The sequence below is a fragment of the Passer montanus genome, unplaced genomic scaffold (assembly GCF_014805655.1).
Source record: "Passer montanus isolate IOZ18808 unplaced genomic scaffold, ASM1480565v1 scaffold19, whole genome shotgun sequence".
In the NCBI taxonomy this organism is placed as follows: Eukaryota; Metazoa; Chordata; class Aves; order Passeriformes; family Passeridae; genus Passer; species Passer montanus.
In genome coordinates, this window is record NW_024366480.1 from 11247196 (window position 1) to 11265717 (window position 18522).

The following is an 18522-nucleotide window of genomic DNA, read 5'->3' on the forward strand; positions in this document are numbered from 1 at the left end:
AGCCTGACTGCACCTCTGATGCTCCCTCCCCAGGCAGAGCTGCTGCCGGGCTGGATGGTTCCCAGGCAGGCTTCACTGACTCCTGATCCATCCAGGGGTATCTGGACAGTGAGTGAACTGGGGAGAGACTAGCGTCAGCAGTAGGCTTGTACTTCGAAAACCAGTTAACTGGATTCCACCTTCACTGTTTCTGGCTGTTTCTTTACAGAAGCGAGAAATCCAGCTCTTGAAAGTGCTCCACTATTGATACAACTATGAAAGAGATTCCAGTGCTTTTTCCTGTCTGGTTTTAATTCAAATGCATGAATAGCTAAAGTATGTTATGCTCTTCTCCAAGCCACACCATTCATATATTTTAGTTTCATTTGCTGTGCTGTCTTTTGTGCATATCTTGCCACTGCTTTAGGACAGGAAGACAGAAAAGGCTTGTAACAGTGTGCCAATGCCTCTGATGATTAGGTTGTTTCTACTTTATTGGCTGAGAAGGGCTAGATAACAGAAGTTTGACGTGAAGGTTCTTTGAATTGTCAAGATCTGTGGATACCCTATGGTTTAAATTAGGGTTGTGAAATATATGCTGTTAAAATTTCTAGGATTCCTGTTATTTACTTTAGCTTATAGTCTTTGAAATGTGTACTCAATGCCTTTTACTAGAGAACACCCTTTAAAATATGCTGAAGAGATAAAAAATTTGATGGCAAAATGAAGGATTAAATCTACTTCACTGGCTTGGGGAGAGTTCCTGTGCTTTACATTACATCTGCTCACAGTTCTTCATTCCTTCAGTAGCTGCTAACTAATGCTTTCATTTTTTGTGTCTCTTTTAATTGCCAAAGTAGTTTAATTGATAATATATCTCTTACAGCATAAAGGTTGGTATAGATAGAAAGCAATTCTGATAAGTGTCTCTGATTTTTTTTTTTTTACTGTAGCTATGTTACTTAGATATTATCAATAAATCTCACTATGACCTGATTAGAATTTTAGGAATCATGCATTTTTTTGCTAATGCAAAAATGTGAGCTTGCAACTGAAATTGTCTTTAGATGTAAACATGAATTTTAAACTAAAAGTTACAGGAATTAAGTCCTTTCCAGACCTATTCCAATTTATCTTCCTTGAAGTTGGTTTACAGTTTGTCTGCCAATGTTCTCCAGACCAAGTTCATCAATGCTAAAGGCATGCAGCAAATGCAGAGCCCGTCCTTGGATGATCACTCTTTACTTGGCAGTGGTCACACTGGGGACAGCTTAGTTTTGTGCATCTTTAATAACATTGTAACAGGGATATTTCTAATTGAAAAAATTATTCTTCAAAGTACAGTGCAGATTTTCAATGATGTGGTGGAGGCAACCCTTGGCAGGCAATGAGAAGGAGATGTACATGACAGGTTGGGGAACTTGCAGATGAATTGACTATCTGTCCATAGTGATGAGCAGTAGGTTGTGACTTAAAGGCAGTGATGAAGGAACAGGTACAAAACTGCTGGTGGAGGACAGCTGTGTTCACTGGGTATCTTGGTGTGGGTCAGAGATGCTGATGTTCAGCTTCTGTGATGTGTCAGGTTGCTCAGAAACTTTGCTGTGGGTACTTGGTGGAAAGATCTGCTTGTTGCTGTGCTGCCATGCTAATAGTAGTAGACACATCCAAGTTTAGGTGTTAGGAGAATCCTGCAGGAGTGAAAGAGGCTCAGAAGGGGATTCTTAGTGGTACAGTGGCAGGGAAGAGGTCAGGACATTTGCCCCAAGGAGGAAAAAACCCTTTTTGTATACTGAAGGGTATCGACAGATGATACAATCTCTCTAAAATTTGAGCAACCCTCCTTATCTTTTCAGTTCTTAAGGACGAAGGGAAATAAGCTGCCCACTCTGCAGCTCTACCCATGTTCCTGCATTTCCCACAGTCATCAGCAAAAAATGTATGGGGTGTTTCAGGCAGGATCCAACTGTGCCTCGCTATTATTTTAGTGTCACTGGAACATTGCTGAATTTTCAATTAAACTACTTGAACTCTCAGTCTGTTAGAATTTTCCTCAAAAATTGTGCTTTGGGCTGAAATGCATCATTCTTGTTTTCAGGCCAAAGGCAAAATACTTTCAGAATGCTTGATTAAAATTCCATGTGACCGGCTGAGTTCTTGAGTATTAATGTCAGTACAGAAGAGAACTTTTTAAAATATTGTTTTCTTTTTCCCCCTTGTTTTTTTGGTACTTAAAATTACACTTTTTCAGGAATTTAACCTGAGTGACACAAATGCTTTTGAATTTCATTGAGGCATTTACTGTAAAATAATAAGAATTTGCACGTGGTGAGAGTTTGAAACATAAATGTGCAACAATTGACTCAGTATTGATTTATTTAAATAGTTGCAGTTTGTGCCCTGTAGATTTGTTAATCTGTGTGGCTGGAGACCAGCAGATACAAGACCAAACAAAGCGTGGTGATTCACAGTCTTATTTTGCTGCCTAGAGTAAAATGCCTAGGAAAAAAAGAAGTAGCAGGATATATTTTACTTTTTACAAAGAGCAGAAAGCTACCTCTATATAATGTTGAACAGTTGGTTACTACTGAAATAAATTAAAAAAATTTACAAACAATACCCCGACAGATTTTTTCCAATTAAACTTGAAGATTAGAGATTGCTAAATCTTGTCAGTAGAGACCGGAGGAGTGACCGAGCTTTGCATGTCTTTGGGGTTACACAGTTGCAAATCCTTTCAGGTCCATTCAAGCTGGAGGAAATGTGCTTCCTTCTACCCAGGAAGATCTGGCAGTGATACAGGGCTGTATATGCCCTGATAATGGCTTTGTGCCTGTTGGAATGAAAACATTTTTCTTCCCTGTCTCAAAACAGGAGACCTGGTAGCTCTGAGATGCCAAAACCTCTTGAATTTGAAATAGCTTTTGTTAATAAATGGAAAAATTCGACTTTATTTAAACAGAAATTCAGCTTCATCTAACACAGCTGCATTTTCTAGCATTAAGGAGTTGGCAAGTCTTTTCTTTTAAATTAAGAAAATGAAATAAATTTTGGGTTTATAAGTGAAAAACACATTTCAGAGTTCCTTGGTAGTGCACCTGCTTCATTTATGATCACAAAGTGATGCCAACTGACTCAAGGGTATTTCTGTTTTAACTTTCTTAATCTTTACACAGGGCAAAAAGTAGTAACATTTTGTTTGGTTGTGATACTGAGTCACAGTACTGAAGTGAGTGGGACCTCTAAAACTTTAAAATTCTTCTCAAGCTCAGGTCTCCCAGAATTTGTCAGTAATAAATGGAAATTTAGACTTAGAAGTGGACTAATAGATACTTGGGTCATAACTTCCTCTTTGTTATAATGAATGATTTGGTGTGCAGACTGAAGCTGTACATTTATGCATGCAAATTTAATTAGGATTAAACCCAAGAGGATTTTAATTTTCAACCTGAAGACAGTTGCTTCAAGTTGAAAACTGGTGATAGAAAAGAAGTTCAGGGGCAGATGTTATTGAAGGAGTCATATTAAGGAGGCGTGAGGGAAATCTACTATGGATCCTACATCAGTAAGAACAAAACTGTTTTGTTTTGTTGATATTGGGCCACATCATAAGTGACAAGTGACTGAGGTCCTTAGTCTTTGACATGCCAGCCACACTGCCAGTACTTCTGTTATGTTGCTCTAAGCTAATACTATGTCTTAGGCAGCATATAAGCAAAACTGACAAGACACTGATGCCTTTAATAGCTGTGGCTTGTATTTACTTCAGGTTTGAGCAAAGATTGTTCCCAACTGATGACTTCAGAAAAAAGCTAGTGTACTGGTAAAAGAAAGAACAACCCCCAAACCAACAAGCACAATGATGCAGACTCCTCAACGTGTGGAAAAAGCTTTGGGTGAACAAGAAAGAACTAATTTCATGGTCTGGCAGGTTTGTTGTTCCTTGGCAGCCTGCCCATCTGTCAACTTGTGGCTCTTTTGCTTTGGTGTAAATGCTGTGACAATTTCTGGGCAGATTCTTGAACTGGCCAACATCATACAAAAAATCAATACTTGCAAGACATGACTTGACAGAAGAAATATTGATTATAATTTGGAAATGCATGATAGCATACTCAAAATTACTTGCTTTTCATATAAAGTTGTACTGTCTGATGCTGAAAACTAGCATGAAATCTAGTTTTCTTTTATTCCATTACCCCTTAGTTTGTTCTGATCAAAATAATCAGTAAGTTACTGTCAAAATTGAAGGTATTTGAAATACCTGTGATAGAATTTTTTATTTTTCCCCAGGAACTAATTTTTTTTCCTCAAGTTGCTAAAATCTGTGAAAGGACCAAGCCATAATACTAGAAACCACATTCAGGGCTGGGATGTGAGCTATGAAACCTATTGAATTCACCAGTGTTTTCTATGCTCAGGCTGTCAAAGATGACGTGCACTCCTTTGAGAAACAAGGTAGCACATTTGTAGGAATGTCTGGTTGGGGCTGAAAACTCCAGCTTCTTCAATTTTAAGCATCTGCACCCTGACCATGTCTTTGCAGCCTTATCCTCTCCCTAGTTTTCCAATCATTTTGTATATAGCATGCTTCATACACTTTGAAATTTAAAATTTTTGTAGAGCTCAGGGTTTCTGCCCTCCTTTGGAAAAGAAAAGAAAAAGAATGGTTTTTCTTTTACCTTGTTCAAATTCTGTTACATCCACTTGGCTATGTGCTGGCATTTGGGAATTTTAAGGAAGACATGCAAGTTATGCCAGACACTTGCTCCTTAACCTTCACAAACTATATTGAGGAAACTAGTTGTGGGAGAAAAATGCAGCTGGTGTTCATTCTTGAATGAGCAAACTTTTACTTTGTTTCCAGTCTGAGTTTGATGGAATTTCATTAATTTCTGGTGTTACAACTTCAGTAATTTGCAGCGTTGTAATTATTTTCAATACATTTCTGAGCACAGAATACTAATTAGCGCATCATCCAGCCTAAGGGAGACCACAGTATGTAAAATGCTTTTGCTGTAGTAGCCTGTCTCCAATATGACCCTCATTAATAATGCTGAGTGCACATAAGCAACTGCAGAAAAAAATATTTGGCAGAGAAGACTTCGCCATTTAGAAGGGGCAAAGTTTCATCCTCTGTAGCTTGTTTGTGCTCTAACAGCTTGTGGAGTTCAAACAGAATGTTTTTTGTTACATTAACTGGTGTAATGAACTTGTTCTGTTGTCCTTTTTTCTGGTGCTCTTGTTGGATTGCTTAAGTGTGATTTGCAAAAGCTTGAGTGGATCAGAGCTGTAAAATAATCAGCAGACTGTTCTGAAAGCAAGTGGTTGAGTGTTCAGCAAATGGCTGCAAAGTAATCTGTTTTACAGATAACCTGAACTCATCCAGGGTCTGATGTGGAGTCTACTTCTTTTGTGTAAGTGCCCAGGCTCTGCAGTACAACAGACCCGGATCTTTTGCTTACCTTGGTGTGCAATGCAAACAGAACAGCAGTACCTGGAAAAAATACAAAACTTATTCTCGTGTGTGTTAATAAAACTGTGGAGAGTTTAAGAAGTTATTCTACTCCAGTTGGTGCAGATGAGGTCTGAGGATCTACACTGCTGGAAAAATGCAAGCTGCCCAGAACTCAGAAGGATAAGAAGTTTAGAAGATGGCCTGCAGAAAGATTAAGAGGGCTGTTTACATAGTCTGGAAAAGGGTGTATGATAACAGCTCAGGTAAACAAAAGTTGTACTCAAGATCATGACTGATGATGAATGCAGCAAAGAGGACTGAGAAAGTGTCAGAATAGACTTGTCAAGGATTTGAGGAATATCATCATTGGAAGCTCTTGAGAGCAGACAAACTTTGTATGTTCTTATATTAAAAGCTGATTAAATTAAATACTAGGTAGCGAAGATTACATTTATTTCTGTGATTGATACATTAATCATCTTTGCTCTACAGTATGAGAAGAAATAGAGAATGGGTTTTAAGAAAAGATAATACTCTCTCATGGTAGAGGTTTCTTTTAAATCTGAAGTAGTTTTATCTAAATATTACAAATTAAAAATTGCAGATGTTCTGCTTAAAAACCCTAAACATACTACATAGTTAATTCCTGTAAACTTGATGTTTTCCTAACAGAAATTCTCTGTGTTGAGCTACAGAAAAAGGTGTGATCAGTTCTCAAAATAATTTCTAACTAGTGTCTTGCTACCTAAGCTTACTGTGTAAGTTGTAGTGAATCTTTCAGATTTTCAAATGGTTTAATGCTGCAGCTAACACATTTTAGGCAATGTTTCCACAAAGTGGATTATAAGGCAGGTTGAGTGTTAAACCCACATTTCTTGCTGACTGTAAGAACAGAGAATTAGTACCTTAATTCCTGTAGTTAGAAGTTAACAATTTCAGCCCATTTATTTTAGGGAAACCAGCCTAGATATTTGATGTGATTACAGGGCAGGATTCTGATTTCTGATGAAAGTGTATAGAGAAAGTTAAACTAGAGGTGCTTGTTGGTAAAATATAATGAGGGTAAATCTATTGAGCAGGCTAGGAATCTGAACCCAAGCCTGATAGTTCCAGGGCCTTTATTTAGTAAACTCATTTAATCCAAAACTTGAACAAGACAGAACAACTAAATTAATCTGTGCTAGTGAAAACAGTCTGAGAATGTTACCAAGAAGGTGACCTCAACTTCTGTGTGTAATGCTATTACATATTTTATACATTCTAATACTGTGACATTTTATTACATTTTGTCTTTAGTCTATTTGGTTCTCCTGAAGTGCATCAAACTATTCTGAACAACTGTGTACTCTGTGTATGTTTTCAGTGAAGGGAGAATCCATGGCTTGTGAGCAAACTTCAGCATTCCCAGCTTGTTACGAGCTGCTGATTGCCTTTACATTTTTAAAAAATGCTAACTTGCAAATGAGATTAGATCCCTTCAAGTATTTCTGTGTTCTGAAAAATTACACAATAAAAGTCATTGTTACTGAACACATCAGCTCTTTATGTTTTTTAAGTCAGATCTACTTTGTTCACTTGCAAATTACTGCTTTATTACACTCAGCACAAAAAAAGCCAAAATACTTAGAGAGCAATCAGGCTGTTGGCATCGCTGAATGTCTCGATGTTGCTCACTGAAGTCTGGTTTAGAGTCTTCATTGTGTACACTGATGAACAACCCAGAAAACTTTCTGAACTCAGTTCTTGGCTTGCTTCATATAATCTTTTGTGTTCATTTCCCGTTAGTTTGTCTTCTTTGGAAAAAAATCCCCCAACAAACACCTCCCTAATTTAGTTAGATTTCTAGAAATATCACACAGATCAGTGAATTTGGATTCAGGAAGAAGCTGTCTTAAATGTGGCATTTCTCTAAGAGTTTTGCCATCCTTACTGTGTTGATGTAGATACCAAAATATATTGTCTTTATTGTGCTTGTTGAATATATTTGATGGCGTAGTGAAGCCCATGCACAGTAGAACTCTCATGTGCATGCTTCTGTTTGTGCAGCTGTTTGTAAAATAAATTATTTTAATCATCTATGCCTCTACAGGGAACATTTTTATTCTTGGGACTGTCTCCCTTCACGTACCGTCCGTAAAAAGTAGTTTTACCCTGTCTGTCACGTTGTGAGGATTCATACAGTTTAACATGGTCGAAAACACAGATCATGCATGTATTTTGCCAAAATGCACAAATCCACTTATCTTCTACACAAAATGCTATTAATTTTTTGATTGCAACAAATCATTAATCAAAAAATGAAATTGGGGTTTTGTTCAGATCTAGCTGTATAAAATGCAGCCAAGCGTCCTACATTGAGAAAACTTAGAAGGAAGGGAAAAAAAAAATCTAAATAGCCTTTGATAAATGGCTCACAAATGCATGATTTCCATATTTACATTTAGTGATGGATATGTGTTGTGGGCTCAGCATTCAGAGTAAGTCTAATGTTAGACTGCAGTGATGGTGCTCTACGTGGACAGGATATCTGAGCTTGACAAAATGCTCAGTAATTCCAGATATGTCAGACTGATTGCCACAGTACTATGGAATGATTATAATTGCTGTCATCTGCTTGTGTGCAATAAATCAGGTGTATCCAGAATGAAGCAACAGATATCATTGACTGCGGTTAGAGTTACCAGAATCCTGAAAATGTCCCAAATCCTTGAAATGCTTCTTGGTGAGAACTTCAGGTGCTTGGTAGTCTGTATATGTAACAAAGTTAAAACTTACAAACCCACAAAGAATTAACTTGAGTCCTCAGGAAAGATGATGATACTTACATCAGCAACAAGGAGCTTGTGAGGACTTCTGTATAATCTGGTTTAAAGTAGAATAATTCCCAAAGAAATGTAGGCTGTATGCTCGACCATTAACTTTACAATAGAAAGTTAGCTTTCCTGGCTAGAGATGTCTTTTACTTAAGCAAATTAAAAATTGACCTGCATGAATGATTAGTACTTTGAATCTGCCCCAAATAGCTGCATTCTCCACCTGTCCCTGTTAAGTTGAAAAAGCAGAGTCAGTAGGTGTATTGAAGCACATGAAATAGAAATTGCCTCATCCGACTTAAAGCTTTTTGCCTGTCTTCTTTTCCCCTGGCATACTGGATGCTGACCATCATCAACTGTTCATCATTTGAAAATGTTACAACTGGCTTCATTATGAACAAGCCTTTTTCCTGAGTTTTGGTGGAACACTAGTGCTATGTCCTTCACCATAAGGTCTGCTGAGCTGTACGTACAACAAATGCATCTACCCTCTGAATTACTTCTTGTCATTTCCTGAAGGATTAAACAGTGTAGAGGGTGGATTTGACAAATTCTGTACTATCCACATTGCAGGTCACCTTATTAGGAATGTAATTCCCATCCATTTCCTCTGAGCCTGAGGTGTTTTGTCTCTCTAGGAAAACTCTGAATGACATAATTCTGACAGTACCCACTCAGATTTTCAGTTCTCCCTTACTGAGTTTTTGTCATGCATCTGGCCAAAACCAAGTCCTTTATAAATGGGAGCAACTTGTTTGAACTTCTAATGAAAACATTATGCTTAGCTTTTGTGCTGAACGGTAGTGAACCAATTGTTATTCTTTCTCAAGGTCAAATTAACATCTATACACTTCATTTTCTGGCATTGGGGTGTGTGCAAATCTCTGGTTTGAGGCAAATGAGCATCTGAGTAGCTGGAAAATAATGAAAGAGTTTGCCTTACCATGGAAAGAGCTGGCCAGCAGTTAGAAGTAAATGAGTTTAGTTTAAAAGTTCTTCCAGTTTTTCTAAGGACCACCATAGTCTTGCAAAATGCTGAGCAGCAATTTCCATGGTTTTTCATGGGGCAGCAGTTAGAAGTAAATGAGTTTAGTTTAAAAGTTCTTCCAGTTTTGCCACAGTCTTGCAAAATGCTGAGCAGTAATTCCCATGGTTTTTCATGGGGCTCTTGCCTTCCTTTTTAGTGGGAATAATATAATAAATCCAATTTAATCTATCATTTGTGCTGTACTTTAGATAGAAAACTGAAAGTTAAATGGATGAAGGGTCTAGTGGGTAAGTCGTATGAGAAGGGACTTAGAGGACTGGGGTTGTTTAGCCTGGAGGAAAGAAGGCTCAGGAGAGGTTTTATCATGCCCTGTAACTACCTGAAAAGGAGGGCATAGCCAGGTGAGGGCCAGCCTATTCTCCCACACAACAAGTTATAGGATGAAAGGACATAGATTTAAGCTGTGCCTGGGGAGATTCAGGTTTGACCTCAGGATCAGAATTTCTTTATGGGAATAGTTGTTAAACATGGGAAATGGACTGCCCAGGGAAGTGGTGGAGTCACTGTCCCTGGAGGTATTCAAGAAATGAGTCTGTGTGGCACTTGGTGCCATGGTCTAGTTGATGATGTGGTAATCAGAAGTTGGACTTCATGATCTCAGAGGTCCTTTCCTAAAAATGCAAATATCATTTGCTAAAATTTCAGTTTAATGAAATATGTTATCTTCTGATGGAGTCAGTTACAGCCACTTGCCACTTGAATTTGATGACAGTCACCTGTTTATCTGTAAATGGCTCATTTAAGTGACTGATTCTGTGGTTGATCATCTTTATCATATCTACTGCTTCCTACAAGGCATAAAAATATCTTAGCAGATATTTGGTTTTCTGTTTTTTTGGGGGCAGGGAAGGGTGGAGAAGTGAAGGAGAGGGGTTGGCAGAGCAGCATCTAAGAGCTTTTGAATTCTTAATTCTGAGTACCTGGTTCTCCTTAATAAAAGAATAAAGAGGAACAATGTTCTTTGAAGATGATGAAGACTCATTTATTTGAAATTGCCTTTTTTCAATTTCATTTGTAGCAGATACTTATTGTTTCCTAATAAATCATCTTGGACACTATTCTTGATCTTCCTTGAAATCAGTGGCTGCAGCTCTGCAGTTTGCCTTAAAATTTAATTGTGATAAAGAGATTGAGAGGTGAAGATAGTCAATTAGGATTTGAAGAAATGCAGTACCTTGCAGGACAATGCTAACAACCTCCTGCTTTTTATTTGCATCCTGGGACAAAACTCAGGTGCAACTCACTTGGATTGAAGTGCTCTTTTTTTATGTCTGTGGGACCCAGAAAACTCATCATGAGATAGCATTGCTATTCTTTCAGCACAAGTCTGTTGACTGAAGGTTGTTGGAGGCAAATTATTTCACTCTAGCGCATGGAAAGAAATGGCAGGGCTACTGTATAATGTGAGTGAAGGTAATGGGTGACTGGGGGAGTAATGGATAGCTCTTGAAGACAGGTTGGTACACCTCTGCATGAACAGCAATTAATAATGAATAAGAAAGATTATATATCATCGGAGAGCAGTGTTAAAAAAGGTACCCTCTTCCACCACTGAGCTCTCTTGTTGAGTAGGAAAACAGAGGCAGCATTTCTTCTTTGGCTTCAGCTTTACATCTGGAGATGCACTGCACACCTACTGCACAAGGTGAGAGAAGCCTGTGCAGAAAATATCTTACTGGCAGAAGAGCCTCACTGGAGCAGTCATTAGGATGTGCATCCTCACCTGCATCAGATTTAGGTGGAATGAGAACAAGGCATCTGACCTAGTCTGGATTCAGCATAAATGAAGTCAGGATTAAAAAAAAAGTAAAAAGCTCAATCTCCCTCCTATTAAATTTCAAGTTAGCACAATTGAAAACACACAGTTTGTTATTCATACAGTGGTGCAGAGGGTTAGCATTTGGCCAAATTTTCAATAGCTGAAGGCAAGTCTTAAATAACACTGAAACTTTTCTCCAGGCTTTCTAGGGTAATACAATTACTGGGCAAAGACACTTATTAGGAGTATTGAATGTAGCCTTGTTAAATCACAGAATTGTTAGGGTTGGAAGGGACTTCTGGAGGTCACATGGTCCAGTGACACTGCCAAGGCAGGGTCACGCTGAGCAGATTACACAGGAACTTGTTCAGGTGGGTTTGGAATGTTTCCAGAGACAGACTCCATAACCCCTCTGGGCAGCTTGTTCCATTGCACTGCCACCCTTGGTGTGAAGTTCTTCCTTATGCTGAGGTGAAACTTCTGTTTATGGCCATTGTTCCTAGTCCTGTTGCTGAAGAGCCTGGAACCTTTCTCTTGTGATATTTATTTGTATAAACAGTTAAGGAAAGCAAAATTTAATATTGTAGTCTCTTTTGAGGTATATTGTGGATTATGAAGTGAAAGAATTCATATCATTTTACTAGTGGAATAGGAATATATTTTCAGAAATATGGCTTGCTTTTTGGTTTTTTTTTCTGATTTCCTTTTAACAGAAGACAACTGATTGTAATACCTTACTGTTGCAACACAAGCAATTCTTGTGGCATTTTTAATGTGCCATACCAACTCTCTAGCTTTGATTTTAGTCCACTGGGTTTAATCTCTAAAGATAGGACTCCTCCTTCCAAAATTGCTTCTTTTTCAGAGTTATTTATGAGTGGAAATGGAGTATCTTTGTTGCACCATAACCATGCAAGAAAGAAAGGCTTTTTAGCTCATGAAGGACAGCTGGAAGCTGATTGAGGAACTGTGCTTAACTTCTGTCACATGCAGTATTCTAGAAATTTTATCAGTAGCCTTCAAATCAAAGTAAAACTTTACTCCTTTTAGAAAAAATGAAGGATTCCTGGTCTGGTAGCTGTAATCTTGAAACTTATTCTGTTGTTACATTATTCCTGTGCACAAGAGAAAGCTATTTGAAAGAACACTGAAGTGTTTGTATAAAGATTAATAAGTGGCAAGCAAAATATCCCTTAGACTTTACAGAGACTGGAGAAGAGGCCTGTAGCAAAGGTCTAAAGTTCAGTCCTTAAATCTTTCAAGTCTGGAGTGTCCTGTTCAGGCCAGTGGTGTTCCTGCTGCAAAGAGCTTATGTAAAATGCAGATTTCCACACCAGCTGAGTGTGTGCTCTATAATCCCTCTTTGATTCTGGCAGTGGGCCAGTTGTCCCCTAGGGTTTGATCAATTCACTATGCAAGGGAAGGTTTAGTAACTGGGAGAGCTGGTTTGCAAACTCTTGTGTTCCTCAGCATAAAACATCCAAACATAGAGTGAAATAACAGGGATACTGCTGTCAGGGTGCCAATTTTGCATGCTTTATTATGTGGCTGATAAAAATTATTTCTTTCAAGGCCTGTTTCCTGCCATTTTGAACCTGGCCAGCAATGCTCACATCTCCACCAATGCCACCTGTGGGGAGAAGGGACCGGAGATGTTCTGCAAACTGGTGGAGCACGTTCCCGGACGGCCCCTGCGCAACGCCCAGTGCCGCGTCTGTGACAGTCACAGCGCCAATCCCAAAGGTAAGCTTCACATGTTTTGGATTTTGTTTGTTTCAAACCCTTCCCCTTGAATACAGTGTATTGGATTCACATATGTTTTGGTTTTAGTGTGTCTACTATGTGAGTGCAATTACCTTGGAGCAAAAGGCTGACAAAGTGTGGGCACCATGTATCACCACTGAGCAGTGCAAGATCCAGTGACAACCTTTTTGTCTGAGGGCAGATTTCAGCTTTTACTTCTTTATGACAGGAAGAGATTGTTCTTTGTGTGAAACAAATGTGCTGGGTCAGAAAAGTTCAGTGAGATTTATTTTCAAGAGATGTTTAATTTTTTTGCTTTAAAACAGAGCAGCACCCAATTTCCAGTGCAATTGATGGTACCAATAACTGGTGGCAGAGTCCCAGCATTCAGAATGGAAGGCAATACCACTGGGTCACCATCACCTTGGATTTAAGGCAGGTGAGTAACATTTATGTGTCATTAAATGGATGCAGGATATATCCATTTAATATGGATGTAGGATACAAGCCAATACAAATTGATTGCAGTTCTTCTGTGTTTAGATAAAACAAAAAAGTTTTTAGTAAAAACTATCATCCATGTTCTTTCTGTCTTGGTAACAAATTCCATCTGTACCAATTCCTTTGTCTTGGTAACTTTCCTCTGCCTAACCCTCTGTCTTTTCCTCATGCTTCTGTCTTTTCCCCAGCAGTCCTATGATACTGTTTTCCTCTACCTTTTATTTCTTAAAAGTTACTTGAAGTCTGTGTTTTCAAGGACTTATTTTTAAACAGGACTATTTTCAGGGTATTGGTCAAAGCACACGTTTTATATGTGAGGATGCATCTGACTGATTCTGATCATCATCTTGTTGGAAGGAGCACTGGAAAAAACATGTTCTAAACTATATCTTCTAGGAACTTTTGCTGTCTGCTGTTCTGCAGAGCTGGGGTTTGAATTTCTGAAACAGTGATTTGTGACTCTGGGGAGTCTGGAACTGTCTGGGCAAAAGTTGTTTCCTCTGTTTTGGCCACTCTGTGTGTCCAAACTTGGAGGGATTTATCGTTCTTAGACAGGAGCATGCTAAACTGTACAGGGCATTTGCTAATTTATAAGTTTGTGTGCTAGACACGAGTATCAGAAGTCTTCTACGCTGCTCCAAGAATAGACAAAGTAATTGGTGAAGAAATTAATTTTTCTTGGCTTTTTCTTGTTACTTTGCTTTGAACCGATCTATGTGCTGGCCTACCTAAGTTATTTGAAAAAAAATATTTTCAATCAATTCCTTATTAATATAGGGATGCCTCCAAACTCTGGAAGAAGCAGCTTTATTACTTACTAAGAAATGCATACTTGAGGTGTAGAATTGGTAAGAAGCTTTTGCAGGATCTCTAAACCCTGCTTAAATGTTATTTTAAAGATTAAAACAGAGGGTTTAACTTTGATGTTTTCCAATAAAGCATAGATTAAGCAGGTGCCTAGTTTGCTCTTTAATTAGAAAGCAGAACTGTTAGGATAATGATCACAGGGTGTCTTTTGTCAGTGACAGAAGGTTTGGATAGGATGTTAGTGTTGTTTGAAGAGTTAACTTTGTGTTTGGTTTGTAAATGGACAAACAGGAAGGAAAAATTAAGGAGGAGGGGATGCCTTAGTTTTTAGCCTTCTAGAACAATTTCACTTTGGAAACAGACCAGCTGAGCTGCCCTCTGAATCATTTGTTCTTCAGTCCTAGTGCTGTTGATGTTTCAACAAATACATATCTTTCCTCTCCTGACCCATGCTCAGTTTCACTAATTCGATTTGAAAAGTTTCCCCTAAGGGGCCTTTCTTCTGTTTTCCCTAGAGAGTTTGAGGGAGAGAAGGCATCTAGGGCTATGCAAACTGAATGTAAATTACTGCTCTGTGAGAAAGGATTTGGTTAATAGAGATTGCTTGAAGTCAGTGAGTTATTAGAGCTGACTTGGTGTGCTTACTTGAAACGAGTCAGCACAAGTAAAGAAAACACAAAAGAAAAGCATATGAAGGACCTTAGTGATTTTAGCAATTGTTTACTTCATAGATTTGTTTACAGGTCCTATTTTTACTTAAAATAGGACCTGTAAAAATATTCCTGAAAGTCAGTACTGGTGTTCAGTATAATTTGATCATTGATACTGTTCTTTTGCATTTCAAGCATTGTGCTTAAATCTATCAAGTACCATATTAAAGTAAACAAGTCCATCAACTTTCCTTGCCAGAGTACAGAATATATTCACACCTTTTTGTGATGTTAAAAATCTGGTCATTATTTATGGGTGGTTGTTTTGAGCAATTACCAGAAGTTCTAGGACTAAGAGAAATTGATTGTTTCTTGGGATTATTACCAAGAAACAGTTTAGAGATTTAATCTAAGCAGATGGGTTGGTAAGTGCTGAAACATATCCTTGGCTGGGAAATATGGGGAAGATTCTCATAGCTGGTGAACACTGACTCCACCCCAATTTTCCTAGGTAAACCTTTATGACTATTCATCTCTTGACTTCAAGTTGAAGGGAATAGAGGATATTCTTTTAGCTGATATTCTACCTTGTTCTTAGTCCATTTAGTAAAAAAACAGCTGTACTACAGAGTCATTTGATGGGATCTCAGTAAGAAAAGAAGGCTAGCTAATAAAAGCAGCATTGAAATTGCTGCTTTTGAAATTGGTTTTTATCTTTCTCCTTTGCAGAATCTGTGCTATTGTAGCTAATATAGCATTTTATAAGGATAATGAGAGCTTATGTTATGATTTTCTAGCTCATATACATCATGACAACTAGGTACATTTATTCTAGTGTGCCTTACAGTCTTTCCAGGATCCACAGGTATGATAGCCTTTCCTTCCCACACCCTACACCACTGCCTCCTCCTCCCCCTTTCCATTAAATGTATGGCAATGATCCAGAACTGGGGAAAGAGCAGTGTAGCAATGAGGTGTAGGATCGATGTACAAGACACTAAGATTTGATTTATGACCTTGTGCTACCTACACTGGTAGTTCTACAGAAACAAAACACACAGCAGTGATTTTCTATAAAAACAGCATTTTTTGTCTGAGTTTGACTCCTCTGGGCAGTTGCACTGTGAAATTACAATTCTAATAAATCCTGGCTATGATACATTTTACTGGTGTGATTGAGCCAGCTGAAAAATATTACTCTGTGACACCATTAAACAAAGACTACTTACCTCAGTTTTATTACCATGCTTCAGACTTTTGAAGGTATTTAAATGTGCTCTGTATCCTTGGTGTAGAAAAAAGCAGAAGTTTGTATATCAAAAAGTTCTTGAACTGCAAAGCAAGACTAGTGCTTCTTGGAAGACTCATAGTATTAAGTTGAATTGAGAAAACAGCTCCACTTCTGATTAAATCATAGTTTATGAATATTCTATGTGTACTGGATTACCACTCAGAGGCTGAAGTAGGAGTAATTTGTAGTTTCTGCTATTACAAAGTAAAAAAGAATGTAGATATTATAATATGATTTTTCCAGAGCTTTCATCTTGAAATCAACTGGCAAGAACAGGTTTCTGTAGAAGATGGTTGGCAAACGGGCAAAGATACATGGTTTACTGATGTCAAAAAATGGTGTTCTGTTAATTTTACAGGACTAATGCTGATTTATTGTATGTGGCAAGCTTCCTTAAAAGCCTTTTGTGGCTTTGTAAAACTGATGATTTAGGGTGTTCATCTGTACATTCTTCCAATAAAATTCTTGAGTAAAATGAATTTCTCTTCAATTCCAAATTAATGTTTGCACATAATGAATCAAAATCTTGAAGAAAAGATAATTAATGAGACTAAAATTCTTCTGGATTTAATGTATTTTGCACTTTTAATGTCACAGAATCGTCAGAGAAAAATGCTGCAAACAATGGCTAGGCTTCACAGTGTCTAAGAGGATGAAGCTGTCTTTAGCTCTTAAAAAGATATTTCTGTAAACAATATAAGCCGATAAACATCTCTTCATCTAGTCTTCTACTCTTTGACAGTATTCAAGAATGATGCACTTGGTGTTGCTGGATCTGCATTCAGGGAAACAAGGTTTTTAGAAAGCCTAATTAAGCAGAAATTTCTTGTTTTGTTGGCATTGCAGTTATGAAAAAGAGGTTCTTTAGTACAAGCTTATTTGGCTGATCTTAAAAATCAGGTTTGAAATGCCTGTAAAATGGCACTTTTACTATATGGCTTGGGAATTGCTAACTTGCTCTGACTTGCCCTTTTTACCCTTGTAGTTCAATAAGGCAATTAGTTCTGAGAAAGTTATACAGTCAAATTAAAGTATACAAATCATTAGCTCTTGCTCTGGTTTATCACATGGCTGGTTGGTGGGCTCTGAATGAACATGAAGAGTGATAAGAAACTGCCTTTGATGCTCAAATCTGAAGAACTTATAAAAGTCAAATTCTTTAAAAAAGTGCTCAAAGGAAGTTCAGCTTTCATTACATGGACTTCTTGACCTATTATGGGTTGCAGAGTCTGTGGGACAGAAGGTCTGCAAAACCCCTACCTACAGATATTCCTTAAAATATCTGTGAACAGTGTGGACATCTTGGTCCCTTCCTCCAGCTTCATTCCTTGCTGTGAAACATAATCCCTGAGAATAAAGCTCCTCCTGGTAGGTTGTCTTGTGACTTCTCGAGTCTGAGAACATTTATACATAATCATTTGTTTAACCTATATTATTTCAGGGGCTGACAAATTTTCCTGAAGTTGTTGTTATTAATTGTCCTGTGAATTTGATTGTGAGGTAAAATGGGGTACCTGTGAGCTATGTGTGTAAATGGAAGAGTTGAGAGGAGATTTAATTTATTGAAATGTACATTGAATTTGTACACAGTTGCTGTGAAAATGTTAATATTTAACTGGCTTTTCCCTACATTCCCCCCACACCAAGGAACTTGATATTTAAATTAAGTTTAACTTGCATAATCTTGTGAATACCTTTTACTGCAGCAGTTAGTTTGTGATGAAGGATAGCTCATTGTTACTAGTTGGAACTGGATTTAAAACTAGCCACATCAGCTGCAGACTATAATGGGTCTTGAAAAATCTCAAAGTAATCAAAAGTAGATCATTTGTTGTTCAGCCAACTGTGTAATAAGTAGGGAAGCAGTTTAGTTGATGACAGCAAGCAGAGTGGAAAAAAAAATAAATAAAGGACATATGAGAGTTTTTGAGGGAGATTTTTTATCAGGGTATTTGAAAGAAGGTTTGGTTTCCAGTCCTGCATCTTTTATGCATTTGAGAAAGATTACTGACTTCAAAGGAACTTGGAAGTGCATAGCTGCTTCTAAGCCCAGTATATAAAACTCCACTAGTTTTAATAGTTTTGTGATGTTCTCATGTGTGATGGAGAAAATACCCATACAAGCAACTCCTGTCACATACAAGTGTCTTCAGGTTTTGGGTACTGAAATGATGATACAGCAGATTCTGCTTGGTCATAACTGAGTGCAAAACTCAATACCACTAACTGAATTAATGAAATCCAGGAGTATAGGGTGTATAGTTGTTTGCCCATATGGTGTACTTTGTTCCTTTAAAACCGTGTATTTTGGCTTTTATTTTTCAGTTGGAGAGTGTTGGCATGATGTAGGTTTTATTTAAAAGGCACTCCTCTCTTCATGGAAGCTGGATTACAATTCTTGCTATTCATTTAACTTTGAGCAAATTTTAAGACTATGTGAAACAACAGAGGATTCACAGACCCCAGAGAAATT

At 37.8% G+C, this 18522-nt stretch overlaps 1 protein-coding gene across 1 annotated transcript in view; it reads left to right on the top strand.

Annotated features, from left to right (window-relative positions):
• The window catches only part of LAMA1 (laminin subunit alpha 1), a 101168-nt gene that overhangs the window by 8085 nt on the left and 74561 nt on the right, over window positions 1–18522 (top strand). Inside the window, exons 2-3 of the mRNA XM_039706272.1 lie at window positions 12630–12800; window positions 13127–13239. Coding sequence (XP_039562206.1) covers window positions 12630–12800; window positions 13127–13239 — 284 coding nt within the window. The remainder of the gene's footprint in view (window positions 1–12629; window positions 12801–13126; window positions 13240–18522) is intronic.